General features: G+C 42.8%; 1 protein-coding gene across 11 annotated transcripts in view; it reads right to left on the bottom strand.

Moving 5' to 3' along the window:
- Positions 1-498: 498 nt before the first annotated feature.
- Positions 499-20,198, bottom strand: part of LOC138137578 (chondroitin sulfate N-acetylgalactosaminyltransferase 1-like) — a 125,186-nt gene continuing 105,486 nt past the window's right edge. For all 11 annotated transcript variants that reach the window (XM_069057037.1, XM_069057044.1, XM_069057041.1 and 8 more), the window contains 4 exons: positions 7,118-7,648; positions 6,515-7,067; positions 2,241-2,388; positions 499-2,022 (listed from right to left, as the gene is read on the bottom strand). In XM_069057037.1, the coding sequence (XP_068913138.1) occupies positions 1,810-2,022; positions 2,241-2,388; positions 6,515-7,067; positions 7,118-7,648 (1,445 nt within the window). In that variant the 3' untranslated portion in view covers positions 499-1,809. The remainder of the gene's footprint in view (positions 2,023-2,240; positions 2,389-6,514; positions 7,068-7,117; positions 7,649-20,198) is intronic.

Raw genomic sequence — 20,198 nt, 5'->3', positions numbered from 1 at the left:
ACAGGAATGGTCCGGGATAATTTCTCCAGAATGGGAATAAACAGACACTAGCTTATCTCATCCAGGAAGATTATCTTACAAAAAGTAAAAAAGAATGGTTCGACACAAAATCTTTCGGTGCTAGCAAAACAATAAGAAATCTTTCAATTTTTATCCACGTTAAAATTTCTCACTTCTATTTAATTTTTTGGAAGTCCCTCACGGATCCATTTTTGGACCAATTCTATTTCAACTAATCTGAATATACTGTCCGGAATGGCACACAAACCATCTTCGAAGTATTCTCAAGGATAGTGGTCTCTTCGGGTGAAGGTGACTGCAGTGTGGGGTGCAGCACTGCGTCGCAAAAAAGTACAATATACTTACTTGTATTTTTTCGGCAGAAGTTTTTTTTACTTAGTGATTGCTGTTCCTGCAGCCATCTCTGGTTTTACATTAGTGAAGAGAAGCGTCCCAAAATGCAAGAATGCAAATGCAAGAGGTGGAAGAAAAAGCTCGTTTTACAACAAAATTTATTTTAAAAGTCGGCTCCACAGTATAATTCCAAAACATAGTGTTAATAAATATATCTAGTGATATTCTTCTGTTGGGACGTCTTCAGTAACGAGTAAATACAAAAGGTTTCCTCCTCCATGTATGCAGGTAGACAAAGTAACATGCTAGACTAGATGTTCTATTGTAATTTTTTTGTTTTTTGTTTTTTCAATGATCACGGGCAACCTACTACTTAAAAATCTATTTCGATGTAGCCAGTAACAGTCTTACAACAATCTAACATTTAAACAAATCTATAAATCAAATCGTAACAAAATATTACAGATTTAAATCACTTGGAATTTCGGCTTTAATCACATCGAATTGTGGCTTTGGCAAATCAACCGGTCCTACTTGATAAATCGTGCGCACACAGTGTACATCGAGCGATCAGAGTGCGACTAGAACGTTGCCCAGAATTCCCCCCACCCCCCAAAAAAAAAAAATCCCACTTCGGATGATTCTTATCCGCTCGCTGCTCATTTCCTCGGCGTAATTGATTGTTGACTGAAAACATATTTCCCTGTTTTGATCGATGCGGCACTCTCAAAGCCTTGCCAACCCCAAGGCAAACTGATTAAAATTTCCACCCCGTCTAAATGTCAAATTCGTTTCTTCCTCGGTTTTAATTAAAGCTGATTTCGACTGTAATTGCTTGTAACCGGAACGTCTAAAGGTCAAGGGCTTCCATGGTGTGCGAAATTTGATTGTCCCGAATAAAATTTTACAACCGGGGGTGGAACGCCGCCGCCTAATGCAAATTAAGCAAACACACTCCCCTGTTTGTGTACCCGCACAATTTCATTTTTTATGAACGCGTCAGAAAATATACACCGCACTGAAAAATGTGGCGCAAAGAATCATCATCATCATCATCATTGTTATTTTTACTTTCTTGACAAGTTTTTCTTTTCAGATAGTAAAAATCATGAGAAAAATCGCCATTAAAGTAATGCGACCAAGAAAGCGTCTCCAAAGCTACTCAAGAGGAGTTAAATCGGGTGGTCTTGTTGGCCGCTCTTTACATTTTTATATTCCAGCAAAAAACAATGCTGCACCATGTCTCTCCGAGATTCTTTCGCTTTTCTAAACGATTTTCAAATAAAATTGTTATTTTCTGTACGCTCGTGACCTTATACAGTGTGTGCGCCCTTTAATTGAACTCATCCTCTGCTACGAAGATTAAGCGAAAGTTGAGATTGTCCTGGATTTCGTCTCACTTCGGCAAACACTAGTTACCCTATCGGAGTTTAATTAGAACTCGGTGGATGTGACTCAGGTGAGCGGTTTGTTCTTCTTCGGCTGCTGCTTGATGGGTTTGGGTGGGTGCGCCGGGTACTTAGCGGGACTACTGTTGGCGGCGATGTCGTCTCTGAAGGCGAGGAAGCCGAGCTGGGCGTGGGAGGCCTCGTTCAACGCCCTCGACCGGATGCACGCCCTGTACTGATCGGCGGACAGCTTCTGGCTGCCCGGACCCCCGGAGCACACCTGCAATATGATCCGGGAAGATTTATTAGTGTCTGGGGCGACAAAAGAACACGCTGCAGTTCCAAATTAATATCGATCAGAGGAGTCGAGCCACGCTGGCAGCGGTCAACACTTGGACGGGTGACACCGACTGAATAATCGACTTTGATCGCGAGAATTTGTCACTTGTGACACCCCCATCAATAGCAACCCTTGCGAGGACGCATTCCCGGACTGACCTTAGGGTGCCAGATGTGGAAGATTCCGGGGTCGGTGGCCCGGATCACTTTCATGCTGCTCCGGACGTACTTCCTGTAGAGCATGACGTCCTCGCCGCCCCAGCCCACGATGTCCTCGTCGAAGCCGCGCACTTTGAGGAAGTCCGACCTGCACAGAAACAGTCTGCTTAAGTCTGATTGGTCGTGAGTGTAAACTTCCTCTTTATTAGCTATTTATTATCGTTTTATTGGACAGTAAAGAGCGACCACCTCGGATAATGTGCTTTAACTGTGCACAAAACATGAGGCAAGTCTCAACTTCCAATCGGGATAAACCGTAAACTCCCTTCCAGTGTCTGCAGTTTATGGCTGCATGAATTTTTTAGTGACGGGGTGTAACGTCTTTAGTGTAGGGGTGGAGGCGTTTAGGGGGTGTTTCGAACATAAAGACGTCGATGGTAATTTGCTTTCGTGTGGTAACAACACTGTTTCAGACACTAGGGGTGCGATAAATTATTTATAATGGAGGGAAAAATCTAGAAGAGAGTGAATTATATCCGAATGAGCAAGTGTCTTGTACTGCCGCCATTAAGCAAATGTTAAGCAACAAAGTCTAATCTGAAGCGAATCTTAACCATATTTAACTAAACTTATGTCGCTGGACCAAGTTTGGTGGGATTGTGGAAAGTCTGATCTACGCTTTAATTAAGTTGAGATGTTACGGTTTCGTGGCTTTCCCAAACACGAGATAAAACTTCACGTTAAAAACAAATAAATAAACAAATTTCAGTAAACAAAGGTGAAACTTTCGCGATTAGCTCCGAAAACAACAGCTTGAGGAAGTTGTTGGTGTCGGCTGAAACTGCTGGAAAAAATTTTTTCGTGACAATTTTTCTTTCAAAGCTTTCCTTATCATTATTACGAAAATCGCGCTTTTGTGTATCTCCATAGAGACGGTTATTAAACTGTCATTTTTTTCTGAGCGGAGTAGAAGTACTTCAAGTCCTAGGAGTAGAAGTATCCCACAGGCGGCTCGACCGGGTCAAATGTAAATTGCACGAAATATGTAACAATTAAATTATCCCTAAAAATAAATAAGTGAGTTTATGTTCGATTTTTTTTTTATGATCCGCTTGAAGAGAAAATAGAATATATACGAGTATTATTCAGAGAAGGGATTCCTGGGCAGCGATAGCGACCAGACGTGGAAAAAATGCAGCGATAACAAACGTAAACAACGACGAGTGAGTGAAAGGTGATAAGCAGAAGACAGCGGGCAAGAAAAAGAGGGCATGCCGAAATCACCGAAAGCAAGGAAAGAAAGCAGCAATAGAGAAAGAGAAGAGGCTAGGATGTCGGAAGAAGGCCTGAACCCATTCAGAAAGAGTTCCAGAACCGAAAGATCCCCAAGTAGAGGCGAAGAAAGAAAGCAAAGCAAAGAAATAGAGAAGAAAATAGAAACAGTGCTCAGAGAGATAAAAGAGGATATGGTGGGAATAGGAATTAGCAGCCGCGAGAGAGCAGGAGGGAGAGCAAGAAAGAGAGAACATACTGAAATCGTCAGAAGTAAAGAAAGAAAGCAGCAAGAGAGAAAGAGAAGAGGGTAGAACGTCGAAAGAAGGCAAGAACCCACTCAAAAATAGTTCCAGAACGAGAAGATCACCAAATAGAAGCGAAGAAGAAAATCAAAACAAGGAAATGGATACGGAAATGAAAACAACCATGATAAGATAAGAAAGGAATTAGCGGCAGTGAGAGAGGAGATGAGAGGAAGAGAAGAAAAAGGGCAGTTGGAGAAGGCAGATTGGATGGAAAGGATGAAAATGATAGAGGAAAAGATGGAACAAAGAGAAAATAAGGAGAAAAAGAATAATGTTATAATAACTGGTACAGAGGCAATAAGTGGAAATTTAGAGAGGGGGGTGGAAGAATGGTTACAAAGGGAGATAGGGGTGAAAGTGAATGTAAAGGAAGCATTTAAAATAAATAAAGATAAGATGATGCTGGCAAAAATAGAAAGTTGGGAGCAGAAGAAGAACATAATGCTAAGTAAGAATAAGTTAAAGGAAAAAAACGGTGAGAGGATGTATGTATATAGATGACGATTTGACAAAAGAAAAAAGGCAAACACAAAAGAAGTTAAGAGAGTTGGCCAGAGAGGAGAGAGATAGAGGAAAAAGGGTGAAAATAGGATACAGGAAAATACAGATAAACGGGGAGTGGTTTAGATGGGATGAGAGACAGGAGAAACTGGAGAAAATTTGCTAGAAGAAGGAGAGAATAAGAAGACGACCCGGCGAGAAAATGTACAATGAGAAGGTGAATAAAAAGGTAGAGGGACAAAGACACAGATAAGTAAGAGAGAAGAGAGAGAATAAGAGAATCGAAGTACAATAGGGAGGGGAGAGAGTGTGTGTGAGAGAGGAAAATGATAGCGGGTTGCAGAGGTGGGGACGAGGAGAGAGAGAACAGGAAGGAGAAGAGAGAGAGAAGGTGCAGGAGGTGACGCGAAGACAGTGAGAAGATCGAACACATGCGACGAAATGAGAGAGAGAAAGAGAAGAGAATGGGGAGAAATATGGAGCGAAGACGGCAGGGAGATGGATGAAAGAATAAGGAAGAGGAGAGAAAGAATAGAGAACGAGAGGAGTGAGGGACAACAATAAATTGTTATTTTTATGTTTATGTTTTGTAATCAGGAATCCGAAAGCCAGTAGGGCAAAATAAAGCATTTTGTTGTTTTGTTGTTGGTTTGTTGTTGGTCATTCCGAGTTGAAAGTCTTTTTGTGCCTCGCCCAGTTGTCGCCCTCAACCGCGTTTCGGTCTTCAATCTCTGGGCTAGCCACAAAAAGACTCATTTCTACTCTTAATGATATAATATACTATTATTATTATCAGCTTTGTCCCTTTCGAAAAATCGGTTTTTCCTCCGAAGAATTAATCTCGACAGCAAGTAAATTTCAATTTAGCTTTTAAATAATTTGCACCCTCTTATTTAAAATATTTCCCTCGTCCGTGCAATTTTATCCACTCCCTTAATTGTCTCGCTCTACACTCTTGCAGTTTGTTATAATTCGGGGTTAATTCCACAAAAAATCCCTCACGGTCTGCGAACCCGACACCCTTAATTCAAAACCCATCGTTAACCTTGACCCTTTCCCACGTTATTTACCCCGGAGGCTATTAATGAATGAAATCCGAATCCACAACACTATCCTTTGGTGCACGTTCAGGCGTTGATAACAGGTTTACGCCCTAAATAATTAAACACCACCCTTCAGATTACCGAGATAGTCTAAGATCTGTGTTTTCTTGTAAAGCAAAATTCAAAGCGAAAGAGTTGCAGCGTAATCCGACCACAAAGCTGGAGCATTTGAACATTCTCGATTTAGCCGGTCCGTGCTTAATTAAAATTAGATTCAGAGGTGAAGACATTCGAATTAATTAAGGCAAGACTGGCAGCAGTGAGACATTTTGAAAATATTCTAATTGTCATTGTTTCAGGTGCAATTAAATCTCCTTCAGTTTCAGTAGTAAAGTGGGACAAAGTTTCTGAAGGGTCGTGAGTCGCGTTTAAAAATTCAAACTAGATCTAGGGACACGCAATTAATTTATCAAACGATTAAAACGTGTTCTAGTTTTTCCATTAAGATCAAGGATAAGAAACATGACTTGGCGGTTGCGTCGATACAAATATGGACGCAAAACAGTAAAAACTTGAGACGTTAGTGCTTACGGAAGGTTAATCGAGCGTTGAATTTTTTTTGAAGTGAAAACTTCTTTAGCCGCACCACATACATTTTACTCCTAGACAGTGAATTAGTTTCATACGACACGCTAAAATCGTTCGCATCACGCTAAAATCGTTCGCAGTACGCTAAATCTTTCAAAAATTTTTTTTATGATGCTATGCTATGATGTAATATAGCAGTATAGTAATGTTTAAAATATTTAGTCTTGATAAAGTAATCATAAAAATAATCGACGTGATTTATTTATCATTCACTCTCAAAAGCGGCCACCTCTCTATAGCGGTCATTTTTACAATACATTTTTGTGGCCGCTATTGAGAGGTTTTACTGTATAATATAATATATTACTAGTCATGGAAGTTTTCACTTCTGTCTGAAGCATACACTCTTTTCTTTTGATTTTTTTTTTTGGTGCGACAAGTGCGGCAATGTCGTGAGGCACGCGTGAGTTCTCGATAGTGGCTAGTGAGATTAGAAGACGTTGTGTTTTCCAGTCGAAGATAATTTTGTTCGTCTAACTTACCCTCATCAGGGTTGCATTACCTGTATTGGCACGTCATCCCGTAGCCGAAGTCCCTCCAAAATCCCGTGTCCCTGGAGATAACGAGCTGGTCATTTTCCGGCGGAACATCCCTTCCCTGCAGCGTGTACACCACATGGGGGTTGTAAAGACTGAAAACCACCGGATAATACACCTTCTTGCCCGGCTTGGTGTTCCAGCGACACCTGTCCAGGAAGCGCGCACTGAACACCACGTCCACGTCGCACATGAACAGTAAGACGTCTTTCTTATCACCACTGCCGCCCCACGCCCGTTCCGCCCCCACCCGCAAGCCCTTCCCGCGGGAGAACGTCTCGTTCAGAGCCAACAAGCGGAGGTTGTTGGCGTTGCCGCCACTGTTTTTCGTCATGAGGACTCGCGACATGATGGCGCGGGCCTCCGACAGTCCCTCCTCGCCGAAGTAGACAACAGTGAGGTGGACCCTGCGGTCGTTCTTCAACCCGATCTTGACGAACTTGTCCATGAAGCTCTGGAAGGTGGCGGTGCGCCCCGACAGGGGGAGAATGATGTGGATGAGCTCTTTGTCGCGAGGACCTGCAAGAAGAAGGTCACAACTCTGCTCCAAGCAGTGACAGTACCGTCACCTGAGAGGACTTCAGTGGTGATCGTCTGCACCGGTGCGAATGGCCGGAACACCACCACCTTCCTGAATCCACCCTGCGCACTTTTTTTCGCGATTTTAGTCCGAAAGTACAACTCGTACTGCGTCCCGGTGGTGGGCTCGCTGCGGTACAACCCCTCGAGGAAGTCGTCCAGGGTGTATTTGTTCAGCTTCTCGGTCACGTTCTTGTTGAGGGTCTCGATCGCCTTCATCAGACTCTCCAGGAGGTCCTTCCGCTTGAACCCGATCGGCTTCTCGACCACCCTCTTCCCCAAGCCGAGCTCGATCGGGTAAACTCGGCTGTAGGTGAAGTGGTTGAACGGGATCAGTTCGTACTCGTTGTTCAGGGGGATCCCGTGGAAGATCTCGGCCGACATGGCTTGTTTCTTGATGAAGTTGGCGCAATCTGCGTTAGTCAGGCCGGGGGAGGTCGACGGCGGCGCTGATGAATTCGCGTTCGTATTCATCGTGAACGACGAGTCCTGCTGGTGGGGCGAGTGCACCCGGGGGTTGCCTGCGAACGAAATATTATATTGCCGAGATAAACAAACGCGAGTTGGGGGCGGCGGAGGGACAATTAACGGGATAGGGCCTGCGGGGATTGTTCAGGGAACGCTACACAATTTACTTGCGTCACTTAAATTTAAAAACCAAAGCGATACGTTAAAATATCAATTAATACGTAATGTAGATAGGCAACCAGTAATACAACCGGTAATACAGATCTCTACCAAGTTACAACTGTAATTATGACTCCAAACGTTGCAGAATATTTTTTGTTTTGCTCTGTCTGGCAGTGTAACACTTGACGCCTCCTCCTTCATTTTTAATTCACTCGCAAACGCCCAAAATATTTACAAGAGTCGACCGGTCTCATTTGAATTTTTTGCGCTCGGGCCCTCTGGGGGATAATGAAGGTTACGGCGGCCTCCCCTATTATAATAAACATCTGACATTTCGACTCAGATCGATACTGTTGTAAAGTGGAAGCACTTGAAGTCTGAACAAAATGCAGAGCCCCCCGAAAGCTTTCAAACTCGATCATCGCTGATGGTGGGCAAATACTCGACATCATTGCACTTTATTTGTAGCTTTTAGTGAATTCCACCAGGCGGAAAGCTAGGATTTTTCCCGAGGAGCGTTACACTTCACACGATTTATTACTCATTAAGGGATGTTGCGCGGGGTCTAGTTGACACCCTCTTTACATTCAGATTTGCGCAAGCTGACACGAATAATTTCCCAAACGTGTCCATTTTATTCCGTTTTGGTTATCTCGACCAATCGAAATGGAGTTGTGGGGGGATGTCTGGAGGACGCTCGAATCAAAGGAGAAATCGTCAGAGTTTAATTGGCGATTTTTTTGCGGTGGAATGTTTGTCGGTGCAAGAGCAAATCGAGAAAGGATTGCATCCTGAATTCCAGACACGTAAAGACGCGGTTCTCGCAGGAAGGCCGCTTTTCAGCGCAATCGATGGGCTTAATGAGGTTGCTGCAACACATCGATCTCTCGCAAAAAAGAAAAATACAAATAAATTCCCTATTTCCGTATATTTGGCTCCGCAACTTGGGGATTTCACAAGCACAAAACAACGTCAAGAAAATAAACAAGACGAGAAGTCGAGAAGTGCAATTAATGAAAAAAGGGGATTATAAACAGAGCTAAAAAAATACTGTGAAGATAATGATGTTAAAACATTTCCAAGGTTTTGCATCGACGAAACAAACAGAAGCACTGACGAAAATAAAATAATTGCAATAACAATTGATGATTCCAGCGGTTCTACCAACTGAAAGCACCAGCTACCGTCAGATTATGGCGTTAAGCAGCGCTGGGTGCGGGTAACTTTTAGATGGGTGGCCGCCGTTCGGTCTAATTGTTTCATCACTTGATATAAATATCTGTAATGACGATTATATCCGGACTTGATGCGGTGCCTCATTTTATAATAATAATAATATTTGCAATATGATTTTCACGAGAGTAAATGTGAAAGAGTGACAATGTAAATCACTGCAAAAACTTTATGGTTCATCTAAACCCTTAGTGGATGTTGATGGAGACTCTATGACCTCAATGATTACAGAATATTGGATTTAAGATTTTTCAGTGATGAGGCTTGGTTTCATACGTCCGGTTGTGTAAACTCTCAAAATTTTAGAATTTGAAGTACTGAAGCCCCACACGATTTTTTTGAGACGCCACTGCAACCATTGATACCGCGCTTCGCGAATTTAGCCCCGATTTTGTAAATAAATGTAAATAAAGAACACGTAGGTTAAGTTAGTTAAGTTAGATAAGTTAGGTTAAGTTTGTAAATATAGTTAGGTTTTTTTCTGTTGTGAGCCGGCCGGGGCGAGGTGTTGTCGACGAGGAGACCTGTCCTATAGTACGCGCGCGCGGCTGTTCCGCCGGCTTTATAGGCACAGGTTTTCTCTCGGCTGCGCCACCAAAGTTTCCGGCCGGACCAATCAGGAGCCGTCCTTGGCGCCTCGGCCCTCAGCCGGGCGCATATAAATAGGGGCTCACATTTTGTCAAGGTTACTCCCGTACCGGTCGTAAAAGACGGACGGAGTCATTAAAGACTTGCTCTTCACCGAGACTTTTTTTTCACCGCATCCTGAGGGGTCCCTGCTCTGGCACGATCGACCAGACACCCCTCACACCATCATCAACGCTCCACCGAGGGGTCCCTGTGCTGGCGACATCGACCAGCCACCCCTCGCACCATCCGCCGTCCACCGAGAGGTCCCTGCGCTGGCGGAATCGACCAGCCACCTCTCGGCCGACCGCACCACCGAAACCGTCACCGTAGTCGCCCACGGCACTCGGTGGCACCCCCCCTTCATCAACGAGGACACCGACGTCCGTGGCTTTCGCCCCCTTGGCGCTTCGCCCCCCGTTAGGGCTTCGCCCTCCTTGGTGCTTCGCCCCCCTTGGCGCTTCGCCCCGACGTTCGACTTCGTCCCGTAACACGTGGCGCCCAACGTGGGGCCTACTTGACAAGGCTGTCAAGCGGACCCCCCTCGTCCTCCTCCACCCCGAGGAAGACGACAAAGACAACCCCCCGGCCTGAGCTTCAGCCGGAAGCCCCGAATCAACCCCTGACGGAAGAGAGCACGCCGATCGCGACTCCACCGTCAACAATGGACGCGCCATCCACAAGCGCTTCGCCGACCAGCGAGGCAAACCAGATGACGCAACTCATGCAGGCAATGTTGGAGCTCCTTCAGAAGAACGCCGCTCCAGCCGTCGTCCTCCAGCCACAACCCCCAGCCCCCGTTTTCCGGCCGGAGGAGCTACTCCGCACCTTCGCCGGGGAACCACGGGAGGACCCAGAGGTCTTCATTGCGGACATCGAGACCTACTTCGACAAGGTAGGTGCAGTTCATCTAACCCCACGTCATCAAATTCTAGTGGCCTACCGGCAACTCCGCGGCGACGCCGAAAAACGGAACCGGTACTACAAGAACATCGACCAAAGGGTAGAAGAGCTCTGGGACCGCCTCCGCAGAGACTACGGGGCAGATTCTCAGTCCCAGCAACTTCTGGCAACGTTCATGGGGGCGACGTACAAGAAAACCGAGCCCTTGGAGCAGTTCATCGACGGACAAGCCCAGCTGTACCGACGACTCTTCCCAAGAAACACGGAGAAACAACTCGTCGCGGAACTCATCAGGCAGATGCCCCCGACAATCCGCGGCACCCTGGCAGTTGGGAAGTACAGCGACCTCGCCCACTTCACCGAGACCGCTTCCACCGTGATGTCTCTGGCAGAACCCGAGAAGAAACGCGCTCCGGAAAACTGGCGTCGGGCTGTAGCGACGTCTCCGGCTCAGCCCGAAGCGTCAACCTAGAGCATCTGTTTCAGATCGCAGTGGACCGCAGCCCCCAGGTGCAAACCGACCAGACAGGAACAGAGGAGCCCGTAGCAACGTTCGGCTCCATGACAATCAACGTCGACGCAGCACCCGACTCCACTGAGATCAACCCAACAACCCCGATCATGACAACCACGACGCCGGCAACAACCGACGTCGCGACGCTCGCCGACTGGGTGAAATCGGCCCAATTCAACGACCCCGAGTTCCAGAAGATTGTGAGGCGGTTAGAGGCCATCGCCGAAACCGGACCCCAAGCTCCAGGTGACGCAGCTTTCGCGCAGCACTACGCGATTCGCGACGGTCACCTCTGGCGCGGAACAAATCCACCACTCCTCTGGGTACCACCTGCAGCACAAACGCTCGTGATCCAGCAGTTTCACGACGCCCCGGACGTTGGCCATCTCAGCCAAGAGGAAACCGCGAGAGCTATCCGCACGCAGTATACGTGGCCTGCGCTCTCCGCCGACGTCCGCCAACACGTCCGAGCCTGCCCCGTTTGTGCAACCAAACGAGGCTCCATCAAGGCACGGGCTCCCCTGCAGGACGGCCCCCCGAAGAAGTCGAGTCGAAGGGGAAGGAAGACAAGACCGAAGAAACCCTCGGCCCCAACAACACCGGGAAAGAGCGACAATCCCGGCAGGCTGCAGCGGCGCGAGCCAGCCCATGCAGAATACGTAACCTGTGCACCCCAGCAGCGCCCGCCGAACCGTCCAGGTCGCCCTCATCCACGCAGCCGTCCAGAACGCCCCCCGAATCAAGGGCCGCAACCCCCGAGTCGGAACCGGAAGAGGCGCCGGAGAAGACTCCGAAAAACTCGAGGGGAACCCAGAGATAGCGAGGACCGAAGACGACGCCCCAGACAGAGGACACGACCTGACGCACCTCCAAATCCCTGACACGACAAAATGACACACAAACGGAGCGGGGTGCGCAGACAGGATATCCGCGCCACCACCTCCAACAACCTTGGGCAGCAACTCCCGCGTCAGATCGGAGGAGACGCCGAAGAAACGCGGAAGGGAACCACAAGGACAAATTGTGTCGATCGGGACCAAAATCGAGCCTCCAAAGGGGGGGAGCGTGATACCGCGCTTCGCGAATTTAGCCCCGATTTTGTAAATAAATGTAAATAAAGAACACGTAGGTTAAGTTAGTTAAGTTAGATAAGTTAGGTTAAGTTTGTAAATATAGTTAGGTTTTTTTCTGTTGTGAGCCGGCCGGGGCGAGGTGTTGTCGACGAGGAGACCTGTCCTATAGTACGCGCGCGCGGCTGTTCCGCCGGCTTTATAGGCACAGGTTTTCTCTCGGCTGCGCCACCAAAGTTTCCGGCCGGACCAATCAGGAGCCGTCCTTGGCGCCTCGGCCCTCAGCCGGGCGCATATAAATAGGGGCTCACATTTTGTCAAGGTTACTCCCGTACCGGTCGTAAAAGACGGACGGAGTCATTAAAGACTTGCTCTTCACCGAGACTTTTTTTTCACCGCATCCTGAGGGGTCCCTGCTCTGGCACGATCGACCAGACACCCCTCACACCATCATCAACGCTCCACCGAGGGGTCCCTGTGCTGGCGACATCGACCAGCCACCCCTCGCACCATCCGCCGTCCACCGAGAGGTCCCTGCGCTGGCGGAATCGACCAGCCACCTCTCGGCCGACCGCACCACCGAAACCGTCACCGTAGTCGCCCACGGCACTCGGTGGCACCCCCCTTCATCAACGAGGACACCGACGTCCGTGGCTTTCGCCCCCTTGGCGCTTCGCCCCCCGTTAGGGCTTCGCCCTCCTTAGTGCTTCGCCCCCCTTGGCGCTTCGCCCCGACGTTCGACTTCGTCCCGTAACACCATGCAGTTTTGCTTGTCGTAAATTATTCAGGTGTCAATTTACTGAGACCTGCTCTATTTGATGGAAAATTTTCCAAATTAGCGAGAGGAACAAACTTTGTCCACATAATTTGGCAGAATGCCAAGATGTGTATAATCGCATCCAATTCATCAAAATAAATTTAAATCGGTTTTATGAGTTGCCATTAGTGCGAGTGCCCATTTACCACACCAGTCGCTACAAATGACTTATTTTTGTTCCAACCAGATTTTTACAAATGTCCACCAAATCCACATAATAAATCTCCACTTTGTTCCGGCTTGGTTGCCATTCATCCATTTTTGTAATTCGTAAGTGACCAGTCTTTGGTGATGAAGAACTGATGGTGAAAAAACCAGACTTGTGTCCGTTTTTTATTGAGTTAAATCGAGAGCACTGATCTTAATTATTGAGGCCGGGATAATCTACCCTTTGAGCTAGACTGCTTAAAACTCGTGCCTTCGTTAAAGGAAGAGCTTCATCAATATTTATTATTCCATAACCGGCAACGTCGAAATTAACTCGCCGGGCCAGACGAGTCGGCGTTATTAATTATTGCGATAATTAGGAGGGGGATGCACGGGGGAGGAATTAGAATAAATTGTTCAAACGGGGTGAGAAGTGGCAGCGGGGGCGGTGTAGACCGCCACCAGATGACATAAACAGAAAGTGATGACACAATCACAATAAAACGTCTCGGAGCGGTCACCCGTCCAAGCGGTGGTTGCGCCTAGCGCGCTTAACTTCTTCTTTCAAATTGTGTGCAAAGCTTTAGACACGGTAGAGTCGGCCCAATCGTTGATGTCATGTGAATACATTATTTGCTTATTACAAAATACAAATTTATCTTTCAGAACCCGATATTTGAGTGGTAATCAACAAAATAAATATCTTGTAAGTTCTGTCGTGCGTATTCGAATTTAAACTGTCTGCATTGGTGCAGCTTCCAGCTCTGGTGCAAACATGCATTCCTGATTTAGCTCGCACCATGCACTGGTATTACCCCCGATATGCAAACACAATCCGATCATCAAATATGCTTTGCCATCCTGAAAAATACCTCAAAATACTTGTCGAAGCGTCGTCAACATATTTGCTTAAATCTCTTAATCACGAGCTTTCAGCCCTCCAGATTGAGTCCTCCAACACACAAACACGTTAAATTCACTTAACCCTCATACCTTATAGTTTTAAATCCAATTAGTTCGGACTGAGCCACCGTCTGTGACTGATTTAGAACGTCCGATCTTATTAGGGGAAACCCTTCACCACCCCAACTATAATTAACCAAACTAACTGAGCTAATGCGATTGGGAAGCCGCGGAAAAGTGTCGACGAATCGATGCGCATTGGCTTTGTTTTGCTTTTGGAGCAATATTTCGGTGTTATTGAGTTTGCCAAACTCCAAGTGTTTGGAGGAGGTAATGAAAGTGGAATTGCGAGAGATAACGAGTCGGTAATGAGAACAAGTTGGGACGGAAGCCCCGGAAGTCGACGTTTCCGGATTTTTACTCCAAATCAGATTAGTTTCTGTTGAAGATGTACTTGCTTTGGGTGTCCGATCGCTGTGGCCTACTGGAACATATAATGAAGGACCAATCAGATTGTCCCCATGTCATGTAATGTGCATGTAATACTGTACAATCCCGACAGGATTACCAACAGTAGCGGATCGAGTGTAATAATGTGGATTAATTGATGAATGGTAGAGTCAGCAACACTTGTCACCTGATATCTCTACTGTTAATTGTACTAGCAAAATTCCAGACTCACTGGATGAGTCCAGACATTGTAAATATTTGTAAAGTGGAAACTGTAACAAATTGATGTGGTTTAGACACGAACAATCAATTGAAATGAATAAATATAAATCAGAAATGTCAAACTGGATAAAAATGAAACGTTTGCAAATACTGCATTTTCTAGTCGTTGATAAAATTGTGTGTACAGTCACTCCATTTTCTGATGTAGATAAAAATGCAGTAGTGCGTTTATTATTTATTGTTTGTTTGATTTGTGCGATTTTTTAATAAAGCAATTGATATTTTTGCTCGCAAAAAGACAATTAGTTGTAACCATTTCAATTCAATTCAAGCAATTCACGTGAATAAAAGCGGCCTTACTCTCAAGTGCTGTATTTGGTTTTGTTCGATACCTGACATAACTCCTTAGAAAATGAGTCTGTAACTTTATATTCAAAATTTTAAATAAAATTAAAATAAAAGAAATAAATCACACTGAAATCTCCAGATAGAGGCTATTATGTAGTTGTTTTAATATAATAAATGGTACAGGTTCAGCAGTCTCACCTCCTTTTTGAAAACAAAATGTAAAAACTATCAAAAAGCTGCAACTTTTTCAAGAAAAGATGTTTGCAAGTTTTGACTGGAAGCGGCGGATCAAGAGTGGATCCCTCAGAAAGTTGTACTGCTGATGGGCATATTCGGTGGTTGTCATTGTGATTATTTAAAATCATGAATTGTTATAGTTATTGTTGGTATGTAATTATTTTCAATATACAAATTCTTTTGCATAAAATCGAATTTCAATTATGCGTGAGCGAAAGAGAATGAGCGAAAGTGAAACCTTCACCCACTGGTAACTATGGATACAGACTCACTTTCTAGGGAGGTATCGAAAAAAGGATTTGAAAGGAATGGATTATAATAAGAGAATATTGAATGTAGAAGATACATAATAACGAAGTTAGTTAAGTATGTAGAAAAATGAGAAAAACGAACGAAATGAAGGATAAGCGTAATCTATTGGTACAACATGGAGAGAGTTCAGACGATCTCAAAGCTAAATAGAAGAATTCTTAGGAAAAATTGTTTTTCTATATTTTTGAAGGATGGTCCAGCAGATATGGAACCCTGATGGAAATTATTCCAAATACAAAGTCCTTGTCGTCAATTTATTGATTATGGGATTCCAATGAAGATTTCTGATTTTCACAGTCTAATCAATTCAATACACCCTCTTAGTCTAGAGGACGGACCACCGAAACGTTTTAATTGGAAAACACTACTTTGTGTTAAACTGATCTCAACATTTTTCGTAGCTTACTAAATTCTGAACAAATGTTGTCCTGTTAAAAATTTTGGTACAACTAATATTTTTCAAGGTATTGCCGTTAGAAAGTTTATTCGCGCGACGCGACTAGCCACTCAGCTATCCAAATGTCGTCACAAAATTGAAACAGTCTGTTACTTACATCGACAGCTAGATTGTCAATTTCTCTATATAACTTTGTAGAGAATTAAATTATCTTTGAGGTGGTGTCAGAAAATTGCACTTAAATAATGTCTTCATAATTAAATTATCTCCAATAGTTCGCAAGTTATAAATGCTCGAACTTGGACATTTTTTAAAAGTTTTGTTAAAATTTTGATTAAACCATTTTCAAAATTATCAACACCACTTGGTATTACAAGACCTAAAGTTTCATTTTACATAATATTATCATTAATGTTCGTTTATTCTCATTATATTTTTTTGTTTCAAATTCCAACACATACTTTTTTTCAGTAATTCTGATAGAGATTTTTATTCTGAAAACAACAATGTATCACAAGTATACACTTACATAAATAACAAAAAAACAAAAAAAAGTAGGCAAAGAAAACACTATTATCTTCTAAAATCCTCCGATAAATAGGAGAGCTCTAGACTACGAACATCTAAAACGTTGCTTTAGATGAAAAGTGACAAATACTTTTTACTTGGCAGAATATACTTTATTTCATCCTGTGTCAAATTTCAATATTTTACGTCATCAGTTTGAATCCGGGAAAACGCAAAAAACGGCCGGACGCCGGTTAAGTGTTGCTATTGGAAACACAAAAGTAACAATCGCAATAACAATTATTCAGGTTTAAGAAATGTTTTATTCAAAACTACATCTAAATGCAAATTAACAATTTAACTATTTTGGCCTCAAAGAAGATGCACTTAATTTCTCAGACTAAAAACGTTAGTTCACAAATAAAATAATACAACCATTTAACCAAATATACAAAATAGGCCAGCCAACATAACCTCTTCCGTAATTTTCTTCACATTATTTTCTGATTTCCATTTACAAAAATGGCTGAATTCTTTTTGATACCTTTCACCAGACTTGCTACTCTTGCTAGGTATTAATTCAGCACAGGCTTCTGCAGATTTTCTTACAATTTCTGGAGGATTTGCTTTAGAAGTCATTTTGACGCACCAAATTATTTCAACAAAATAAACAATTGCCAAACAGCCGTTGCTAATCTTGTTCCAAAAATGTGACTAGATTTGGAGCATTTGTTGAATTATTTTGAAATTAATTTCAATGTGTCTTTCAAACGAAATTTGAGGCAGGATGAAATAAAATACATAACGACATTCGTCCGTGAACTCCTTTTACAGTACTCGTTTCGAGTTTTAAGACTTGGCTCCTTCATCGCCTCGTCCTTAAACGTCTCCCTTAAACTCGTACTGTAAATTATGAGTTCCCGGATTTATAACGTTAATTACTATTATTAGAGAAGTAAGAAAAGCTAATAAAACACACGGATAAAGAGGTGAATATAAAATGGACGACAATAGAATAATCAAATAAAGGTAAACAAGGGGTAAGGAAAGTAGACTAATAAAGCGAAGAAAAAAGAATTTGGAAGAAATCAATTAGAAGAGAAATTGATGGTGAAGTAAAATGAATAAAATGAGAAGTATAGCTTGAAAAAAAAAGAAAATAAAAAATACAGAATGTATAAATTAATAGAAATGGAAGAGTAATGGAAACAGGAATAGGGAAATAGAAAAAATATGTCTACTGAAAAACCAGTGGACAGAGAATCCTAATGGAAAAAATTGCAAACATTTTGTTCATAAGTACTTATTTATATAAATATAAATAAAAAATTATGATTTTTCCACTCCAATTCGATCTGTTGCACCTTCAAGCAAGAGAAAAGTCAAAATAGCTTCATAATCAGATAGTACTGATTTGTGTTGATCCTTTGTAAAAATAACCTCAACATTTCTTCTAGCTTATTAAAAACTAAATCAGTTTTCCCATTTGCAAAATTTCGATAGAACTAATAGTTTTCATGAAAATGTCGTTTGAATGTTTACTCGCGCGATGCGACTCAATAATCCAAATGTTGCCGTAGAGTCGCATCCGCCTGTTGCTAACCAGTTTGTTACATTTTTAATTTATGATATACAGTTTCGTAGCGCATAGAATTATCTTTAAAATGGTATCAGAAACATTGAGATTGTTTAAGAATTGCAAAAGTTATAGACATTCTAAAGTGATAAGCATCTGTCATGTCTGTTAAAATCACTCACATGTGAGAATTTTTTATTATTCCTAGAAATTCACAAAGGTTGAATGAATTCTATTAAGAATTGAATGATGGCTAGATCGTGAAAATTACATCAAATTGTTCACAGGCCATATGCTTTCAAACCCAAACATGTCTTTTAAATTTTATTAAAATTTTGATACAAAAAATAATCTCTTTCAAACATTACCACAGACAAATTAAAGAATTCTACACATTACAAGATTCTATACATTACGTTATTAATGAAAATTTCAATTAATAAAATTTAATTTTACATTCTTTGCTTAAAACGTATAGATTTAAACAAGTTTTATTTTTTTAGTACGTTCTACCAGTCTGTATTATCACAATTATCACTACCACTTGACTGTTATTTATCATCAGTTCATCACAATTATTTATACATCATTTTATACAAAATTAAATTCTCAATACCCTTGTAGCAGTTCTTTTGTATTTGGATTGATAATAAAAAAATTGCCAAGCAAAAACCTCACGGATGTAATTTCACTTCACTTGGAATGCAACTTCAACTTTGAACGTCTATAACTGTTGGAGCTGTTGAGCAATTGAAAATGTTCTTCCACCATCGTAACCATAATTTTATTCTCTACAAAATCGTGTATCAAAAATTGAAAATATAATGATCGGTTTAGAAGCACACAGCTTCAACTTTACGCCTACATTTAGATCGCTTAGTCGCTGGTCGCACCGCGCGAATAAACATTTTAAGGACTATATCTTGAAAAATATTAGTTCTACCGAAATTTTGTAAGTAACTATAATTCAAAATTTAACAAGCTACAAAAAACATTCAGATAATTTTTATGTATGATCAACACAAATCAGTGCTATCTGATTAACATCGTTTCTTGACATTTGCATCGTTCTAGGGATCTGTAATGAAACTATAAAAATCACTGACACCAACTGGTAAAAAACACTTATTGTTCGCACTTTTTCGATCAAACTGTCATTTTTTCAATCAGATAAATGCACTACAAAATCTCTTTTTTTTTATCTATTTTATGAATTTCTACTCTTTCAGCCATCGCAACCCAACATCCTTCAAATCCTTCCTTCTATCTCGCCATCCCTCCTCGTTAACAACATCCAAACAATGCTCCCGAATTCCCTCTCCTGACCATATCGCCTCCCGAATTCCTCATCTCTGGATGCGATTACTGCGGATAAATCATCGAGAAGGCGTCGCTCGCATACCCAGCCTGGTGTGAAATTTTATTGCGTCATATAAAGAAAGTTTCGATGTGATTTATTAACCAACGGACAAAACCAATATCTCGGATCGGATCTCTACTCGTATTTTAACCATCGGAATAGTATTTACGTCGCCAGGAAACATAAACGAACAGTCGGAAACATAAACTATGCGACATTGACACGCCATTGCGCAATATGCCCTATGACATCCGCTAAATAATGGCGTCGCTGTGGTCGTAGCTCTGGAGGGATGGCGAGAAATCGATCATAATTCGGTTTTTAATGGGTTTGGGGGTTAACAGGTCACGACAGTGAATCGTGACAAAGTCTCCTTAAAATCATATTTTACTGTCGTTTTAGGTGGTTTTTCCGCTCTTCGATTTCTATTTCGGACAACCCAATTTAACGTGCATGAGATGATTTCCTTTTGAAGATTAGAGGAACACACCGAAGAGTTCACAGTACATTAAGATCAAAAGTTTCGATAGTCGAGTATCTCAAGGCTCTACATGGGGTCCAATGTTACTCAAATTGAAATGTACCAGTTCTAGACCCTGCATTGGTGTTGGTGGGAACCACATTAAAAATTCAAGAAGAAGTCGAAATCGAGAAGATTCTCTTCAGGCTCTGGATACGTTTGCAAAAAATTTTCCTAAGCGAGCTCCACTCGAAATCTTGCTAATATAGAATGGGCGAGATAGTTTCCGACATAATTTTCCTTTTTGAAGATTAGATGAACTCACCAAGGACTTCACAACACACTGTGAATAATAGTT

The sequence above is a fragment of the Tenebrio molitor genome, chromosome 8 (genome assembly GCF_963966145.1).
Source record: "Tenebrio molitor chromosome 8, icTenMoli1.1, whole genome shotgun sequence".
NCBI lineage: Eukaryota > Metazoa > Arthropoda > Insecta > Coleoptera > Tenebrionidae > Tenebrio > Tenebrio molitor.
This window is presented reverse-complemented; position numbering and strand designations above follow the sequence as displayed.